Genomic DNA, 8574 nt, shown 5'->3' on the forward strand with positions numbered 1-8574 from the left:
CTGTAAATACTCAAACCTATTATCATCCTGGCACTACACTTGTGAGAGCACTGACTTCCAAACTGAAAGACAGATGGTTAAGTCTTCAGTTGACAGTCCACATCCTGGAAACAGAATGGACTTCGGCACTGCATGCGTTTCCAGGTCATCAGAATGGGTGTGTATTTTCAAGGACTACTGAGAAGGACAAACCCTTGTTATGCTCATCCATACGGAACTCACACCAAAGCTGCTGCACCCACACTGCTGACCTCTCAGGTGGATGAATGCATAGTCACATGTTCAGCTGTCCACAGAGTTCCAGCCAGGGGTTCAGCAAAGTGATCTTAAAAGTCAGTAACTCTCCAGAAAAGGCAACATCCTCCTTCTTCTCCAGGGGCTTGTCATTGTTCTCTGGGTAAACGTTTAGCTCAATAGACTGGACACTGGCTTGTATTTTACAAATGCAGAAATCCAGAGCGCAGGGCCTGGAGCTACATGAATGCACCAGCCATTGCATCCTGTAGTCCCCTCTGAATCCTTCACTTTGGGTTAGGGAAGGATCCCAAAAAGATAAGTGCATTTTAATAGCATTCTCATTGAATATCATTCAGATTGTACAGACAGGGAAACAGGTTCATACACTACGTCATTTGGTCAAGGTCATATGATTGCAGGATTAGGAGTTGGGTTCCACTCTGCATGACTCCCAAGTCCGTGTTTCTACGCTCTGTGTTCTCAGACAAGCAGGCCACCAGGTTCTTGTGGTTAAGTGGCTTTGTCAGATGAAATAAACTGAAAGGTATTTCTGTTGTCCTTTTCCTGGAAGAAGTAGACTAAGGTATTATCTAATAACAGGGACTATAAAATCTAATGCCTGGATTTGCTCCTCCACAGTACTGTTTACTGGCTCTATGATCTTGTGTGAGTCTTTGGAAACTTCTGAGCCTCGGCCTCACTGTATCTACGATGAGGATGGAGATGGTGTCTGCCTCACAGGGTAGTGCGGAGGTTTGGCTGAGAAAAGTGCTAACCTTCTTGGGTGGAAGGTGGCCTATGGCAAGCACCTGGTGTGACTTGGTAGAGTTAACTGAATTGAATTAAACAATTACATATTCCGCTTTGTTCTACCGAGGATTTAAAGCGTGCTTTTCCTGGGGTTGAGTTTTATTAAATGATGTTGATGCTATCATCATCGCCTGGGCCAGAGACAGATTTTTCCTAACTGAAAGACAAAGAGAGTAAGAAAATGACTCTTTGGCTTTGGGAGAATTTTCCAAATTACCTACCCTGTCCCAGAGACTTGTGTTGTAAATACATCTTCTCTCTCTTTGTGTCTGTGTGTGCCTTGTGGTAGAGCTGCACTAATTTTCTGAGTGGAAAGCCATTTTTGCATGTTTGCTAAGGCAATCAAATTAATACTGGTGCTTCAGCTGTGTTGTATGTGATGAATGCATCCTACATTTATCTTTTCAGCTCACTTTAAATGGCATGTGATAAATATTGCATTAGACTGGGTGCCAGAGTCTGTTTGGCAACAGCAAGCCTGTTTTAGCTATAAAGCTCTCTGCAGGCACCTAGCATCAAATCATTGTCAACAAAACAAGGCAAAACTCCTAGTTATTATCTGACAGTTACTGAGTTTATGACGGAGTGAAACAAGTGCTACTGTTTAAGAAAATGGAGTCTGTTGCTCTGGCTCGGCCAACCATCTCTTGAGTCTGTTAAGCTTGCTGTGTGGGCCAATGCTGGCTACTGTAGAGGAAGTCGGCCATGTTCATTTTGTGGTTCTTATGCTTACTTACACAACAGAAACCAGACTCTGCCTTCTAGGGCTATTGTCTTGTGTGTTTTCAAATCTTCTTGGATAAGATGCATGGAGAGGTATTTTGTGGGGTCAGCGTGGGCGGCTTCCTTTACAGGAATGCTCAGGCTAAATATCTGCAGGAGGCTCTTTCCAGCATCTAACAGACAGGACTACCGCGTAGGCCTGCAGAGGCTGGACTCAGAGGTCATGAGCCTGCCTCATTAGCATTGGAAACTCAGGCTGCCCTGTGAGGCCCTCCAACCTGCTTGCTGTACATTTTTCTCATCTTTTCTCCCACTGTTGTCTATGCATGAGTTCATTAGTGACACAGTTTGGCTTTACTTCCTGTCTGTGTGTGTCTTGCACAGGCCCTTCTGTCCCCAGACCATTTCTCTGGCCCTCATTCCTCTCCCTTTGCTCAGCCTGTGCAAATTTGACCCAAATGCAACCTGTCCTCTGTCCCTGAGCTCTCCTGATGCCACAGATTTCTGTTGGTTTCACTGGACAATTGCTTGTCTGGATGTCAGCCCTGTGCTAGGCAACATGGAGAAACAAGCCTGTTGTATTTTATATGCCAATTTCCTTTTTCTCTGCTACTGTGGTAAGAAGCTGTGAATGTACACCACTTGATAAAATTCTGAGTTATGGGCAGAGTGAATGCCTACTGAAAGCGCCACCTGATATTGCATGACTGGTCAACAGAATGAGTCAATGAATGTATGGGCAAATTAATTGATAAGCATGGAGAGGTATTTACTGGGAAATAAGAGCCCTTCTTTAACTTGACTTATGTAATGAGCTAAATGGTATTCAGTCAAGATTCCCATCTTCTCTCCTCTGTATTTAACATTCCTTCCTTGCCTCTCCAGCCGAATTTTACTCTACCATGACATGACCCGTCCCACTGGGAGAGTCAGTTTCATCCTAGTCATTCTGCTTCTCTCTCTCAATAATTGATTGAATAATTGCATACAGGAATAGGGTAAAAAGGAGGGAAGTGTGCGATGCAGGAGGTGGGAAACATCTTGAATTTGTTAGCTTTGTCGATGGATTAGGTGGCTGTTCACCAGCCTGTGTTCACAAGGGTGTGTTGAGTAGTCTTATAGTCTCGTGTTGACTCACTTGGGACTGTAGGGTGGTGTTTACATTTGGAATGCTTTAATCTACAGTGCCCTAACATAAGACCTCCAAAGAAAATGAAAGACGTTTTTCTGGTGATCCCCCTGGGATGGCTCTGTTGTGGAGGTCAGGAAAAAATCCTATCCTTGGATGTGGGAATTGGAACATTGGATTCTGGTCTTCTTGTGATGGTTTGCCTGGCTGAGCATTGGTCACTGTGACTTTTTTCATCCACTTGCCCCATCACGTGGTTGACTCTTGGAACAGCCTAGTTTTGTTTGAGTCCTCCAGACCATATCCCCAGCTTTCTGGTGGTCCTGTAGAGATGATAGAACATTCTAAAGCTTGCGACTCTAGAGATGTTCAAGGTTTCCTGGAGCTGGGCCAGTCTGGGAAGGCAGTTAGTGTGGATGTCTTACTTTACAAGGATCGTCTAAGGATCCACCCCAACCAGAGCGTTGTCAGCTCTGATGGATCCTTGGAGTCCACATTAAGTTTAAGTCCTATGAGGGCGAATTTCTCTTCCTCAACATCTCAGGGACAGCAAAACTAATTCCAACTCCAGTCTGAGACTTAGCTCTCCAAAAAGATGACTCCAAACAGATGACAACCTCCAGTCAGCCTGAGTCTTTGCCAGGTCTTCTGAAGGAAAAGTTCACTTCTGGGCTATCCACATTATCACAAGTTCCCCCCATTAGGGAATACCTTCTCCAGCTGAGTAATTGCTTTCCCTGTAAATAAAAGTGCTTGATTCACTGAGTTGAGGTGTTATCAGTTTTTAAGAACCAAGTAAAATATACTAAAGACTTATAACACAAGGGGACTTGAAAGAGTTCACTGTGGGGCCAGTGGTGCAAGTGGTGGCATAATCTGGACTGCTAGAATTCAAGTCCCAGGTTCTCTGCTTCCAATCTAGCTTCCTGCTAATGTGCCTGGGAAAGCAGCAGCAGATGACCCAAGTACATGGGCCCTTGCCACCCATGTGGGAGACCAAGATGGAGTTCCTTGTTCCTGGCTTCAGCCTGACCCAGCCCTGGCTATAGTGGCCATTGTGGAATGACCTAGCAGATGGAAGATCTTTGTCTCTCTGTCTCTCTCTCTTTCTCCTCCCTACCCCTCCCTCTGTCACTGTTACTCTGCCTTTCAAATCAATAACAAATAAATAAATACATCTTTGAAAATAAATCTTGAAAAACAGAATTAAAAGATGTTTACTTAGGTGCAAAAATGTACACATTCACACTGTTTGTTTTTTAGAAGTTTCCCAAGAAACTTTCAATGCTCCAGAAATAGTGGCATGAATACAAATAACATCAGAAGGGGGTAAAGGAGAATTCTAGTCAATCAAATGAGATTTTACAACAATAGATTGCATGGAATTGTTAACTTAGAGAGTGCAATACCAAGAATTTTTTTTTGAGCTTTTCTGGGAATAGTTTTTTACTTGCATAAGCCTGGGAGACACTTGGACTATTGGAAGTGAGGAAAATAGATCATGGTAATAATAGAGTTGAGGAGTTTGACCTTTTGTCCAAAGTTACTGTGACCCAGATTTTCATCTCCTTGTACACGTCCTGTCCATGAGATAAGAGAGAAGGCTGAGAAGATGAAATGTGCAAATTCTCTTCCTCTGTACTAGTTTCTTGTTTTCCTGTCTCAGTTGGCTTTGCTAATTCATTTCCTTGAACCTGGGACAACCCCTTTGCTGCTGCTGGTCTGACTGAATCCTATTCCTCTGTGTCCATTCTCAGGCTCAGTAGCAACTACACAAAGACATTTTTAAAAATCTTTTCTTTTTTTAAAGATTTATTTATTTATTTGAGAGACAGAGTTACAGATAGAGATCTTTCACCTGGTTCACTCCCCAAACAACCACAACAGCTGGAACTGAGCCAGTCTGAAGTCAGGAGCCAGAAGCTTGAGCCCTGTCTCCCACGTGGGTGCAGGGGCCCAAGCTCTTGGGCCAACTTCCATTGCTTTCCCAGGCCATCAGCAGGGAGCTGGATCAGATTTGGAGCAGCCAGGACTCCAACCAGTGCCCACATGGGATGCCAGTGCCACAGGTGAAGGCTTAATAACTCTGCTACAGCAGAAGCCCCACAAAAAAAAAAAAAAAAAAAAAAAAACCATTCTTGATCCCCCTGCATGGATGAGATCTCCCTCCTTTGAATTCCTGTAACTGTCTCCTGCACCTTGCTTATCAGTACTCCTGCCTTCCTTCTGATCTGAACACATGGCACACTTACTCCTGGAGGGCAGGAAAAATTAGTGCTTATCTTTGTATGTCTAACGTGCCTATCAGACTACTAAATGCATCTGAATGTATTTCTCTTTTATAAAGTAAATTCAAAGACATTATTCTCCTATTAGAATAACGACTGTTAGTTTGTTTCACCTCTAACTTTATGGAGTTATGAGGATGTCCTAATAAAGAGTGGATTTAAAATTTTTACTTATTTATTTTATTTGAAAGAGGAGAGAGAGAGTGCGCACACTCCCATCTGCTAGTTCATTCCCGAAATGTGCGCGACAGCCGGGGCTAGGCTAGCCCAAACCCAGGAGCCCTGAACTCAATTTGAGTCTCCCACATGGGGAATCAAGAACTTGAGCCATCCTCTGCTGCCTCTCAGGGCGCACACTGGCAGGAAGCTGGAGTTAGAAACAGAGCTGGAACTTGAACCCAGGCAGCAAAGAGTGGATTTTAAATCGCCTACCTTTCCTCTCCACAGGTTCCCGTAAAGTGAGCCTGTCCTCTTGGTACCATGACCGAGGCTGGGCCAAGATCTCCAACATGACTTTCAGCAATGGAAAACTGATCGTTAACCAAGATGGCTTTTATTACCTGTACGCCAACATTTGCTTTCGCCATCACGAAACTTCCGGAGACCTAGCTACGGAGTATCTTCAGCTGATGGTGTACGTCACAAAGACCAGCGTCAAAATCCCAAGCTCTCACACCCTCATGAAGGGAGGAAGCACCAAGTACTGGTCAGGGAATTCTGAATTCCATTTTTATTCCATAAACGTTGGGGGATTTTTTAAGCTGCGATCAGGTGAGGAAATAAGTGTGGAGGTGTCCAACCCTTCCCTTCTGGATCCAGACCAAGATGCAACGTACTTTGGGGCTTTTAAAGTTCGAGACATAGATTGAGCCCTACTTTGTGGCACAGGGTCAGGTATTTCCTAGATGTCTGGGAACTCTCTTTTAAGAAGACAAGGAAGATGTATATAGGTGTATGAGACTACTAAGAGGCATGGCCCACAACGGTACAAGACTGCCCATGTCCCTGACCCCGCGGAGAGCTTGCCCACGAGTATTCACTGCCAGTGGGCAGTGTTGGACTCCTGATGTGTTACACAATGGTTTTAATATTTTGTAATGAATTCCTAGAATTAAACCAGATTGGAGCAATGACGGATGCCTATGAAAGAGTGCACGTGGGCTGTGGGAGGGATTCATTCTCTGCATCTCCCCCGTGGTTGTGTGCCACTTTGCAGCTCAAACGGAGTGTGTATCATCTATGGCAAATGAAATGACCATTCAGAGGGTTAAGTTCTTTTGAATTGTTACATTGTGCTGGAACCTGCAAACAAATACTTTTTCTAATGAGGAGAGAAAATATATGTATTTTTATATAATATCTAAGGTTATATTTCAGATGTAATGTTTCCTGTGCAAAGTATTGTAAATTATATTTGTGCTATAGTATTTGATTCAAAATATTTAAAAATGTCTCACTGTTGACATATTTAATGTTTTAAATGTACAGACATATTTAACTGGTGCACTTTGTAAATCCCTTGGGGAAAGCTTGTGGCTAACAGGGAAAAAATGTTTCTTAATACCAAATGTACTATATTTCTTCATTCTCTTTAACTTAATAGATTTGCCAGACTTGTCAAATCTGTATAAAAAATAATTAAAATAGATGCCTTGAATAATAAGCAGGATGTTGGCCACCAGGTGCCTTTCAAATTTAGAAGCTAATTGACTTTAGAAAGCTGACATTGCCAAAGAGGTACCTAAAGGGCTACTGAAGTCTGTCAGGAATATTTATAATTATTGAACAGGTGTTTTTTCTATGAGTGCTACAAATTGTAAATTTTGTGTTTTTTTAATAGAAAAGTTTATTAGTTATGATCCACAAAAAATCCAATTTTTATCTTAGTGGAAGTTATTTTAAACTGTACAATAAAAGCATCACCTTTGAATATTAATTCTTTTGGTACAAAAATAAATTGATAGTAAAAACGGCCATGCAACTCTGTCTTTTCCTTTTATGTCCATCTTGCTGTGTGATTCCGTTCTCTCCAATATGATAATGTGGCTTCTATCTTTTTCTAAAGGTTACTGACAGAAATGCAGATTTAATTAAAAACTAGGAGCAGATTCAATTAAATTAATGAACCTTGGAATGTGAAAAATAATTTGCAAGGAATTTGTATGCAAGCATATAGCCAGCTAGAAAACAGAGGCCTCTTCACTCAAAAAAGAAAAGCTTATGTTATGTTGAGATCATGAGAAAAATTGGCTGTCAGCTTTGTTCGAGTTCTGAACATCCTAAAGAGCAGCGTTTGACCTGGATAACATTTGAACAGCTAACACCTTGCCACAGTGAAGGATTAGCAATGTCCAACTCTTAATCCTTATAGGAATTTCTGTGGACAAGGTGTGCAGCCCAGGTTGGCTACAAACAGCTTGGAAAGGCACAGTAAGCCATAATTTAAGCACTTGCCATTTGTGGATAAATGTTTTTGGATGGTTATTTATTTTTATTTATTTGAAAAACAGAGAGAAAGAGAGATTTTCCATTCACTTGTTCTCCCCCCCACCCCAAATGCCTGCAGCAGCTGGGGCTGAGCCAGACTGAAGCCAGGAGCCCAGAACTCAATCTGGGACTCCCAGGTGGCTGGGAGGGACCCAACTACTTGAGCATGGACTCAACCCTAGGTGCTCTGAAATGGAATGCAGGTGTCCCAAGTGGCATTTTTTTTTTAAGATTTTATTAATTTTTTTATTTGAGAGGTAGAGTTACAGACAGTGAGAGGGAGAGACAGAGAGAAAGGTCTTCCTTCCATTAGTTCACCCCCAAAATGGTCGCAACGGCCAGAGCTGAGCTGATCCAAAGCCAGGATCCAGGAGCTTCTTCCTGGTCTCCCATGTGGGTGCAGGGACCCAAGGACCTGGGCGATCTTCTACTGCTTTCCCAGGCCATAGCAGAGAGCTGGACTGGAAGTGAAGCAGCTGGAACTCGAAACAGCGCCCATATGAAATGCTGGAACCGCAGGTGGAGGATAAACCTACTGTGCCACGGTGCCTCCCCCCCCCACCCCAAGTTGCATGTTAAACACTGTGCCAAATGTCTGCCCTGGAAAAATGAATTTTATTTGGCAGGAAGTTGGGTGGGAAGCATTGTAGCTGGATTTCAAATGACCCTCCAATACGGGTTGCAGGCGACCCAAGCAGAGGTTTAATCTATGGTGTCACAGTGCCTGCCCCATGCGTGCTACTTCTCTGCCTGTTCTTCTCCTTCATGCCTTTTACTCTTGCTATCCTTTTGTACGTGTTTTAATCCTCTTGTTTTTTCCTCTTGATGCCTGCTTCTTGCCTCAAGGGCCATTGCATCGCCCAGGTGGCCCTTGGGGAATAAGAAAGCTGCTGCATCTGA

The 8574-nt window shown here is 43.1% G+C and overlaps 1 protein-coding gene across 1 annotated transcript in view; it reads left to right on the plus strand.

Annotated features, from left to right (window-relative positions):
- TNFSF11 (TNF superfamily member 11) overlaps window positions 1-6056 on the plus strand; it is a 32467-nt gene extending 26411 nt beyond the window's left edge. The window contains exon 5 of the mRNA XM_062195323.1: window positions 5635-6056. Coding sequence (XP_062051307.1) covers window positions 5635-6056 — 422 coding nt within the window. The remainder of the gene's footprint in view (window positions 1-5634) is intronic.
- The last annotated feature ends 2518 nt before the right edge of the window (window positions 6057-8574 follow it).

This window comes from Lepus europaeus, chromosome 6, assembly GCF_033115175.1.
Source record: "Lepus europaeus isolate LE1 chromosome 6, mLepTim1.pri, whole genome shotgun sequence".
In the NCBI taxonomy this organism is placed as follows: Eukaryota; Metazoa; Chordata; class Mammalia; order Lagomorpha; family Leporidae; genus Lepus; species Lepus europaeus.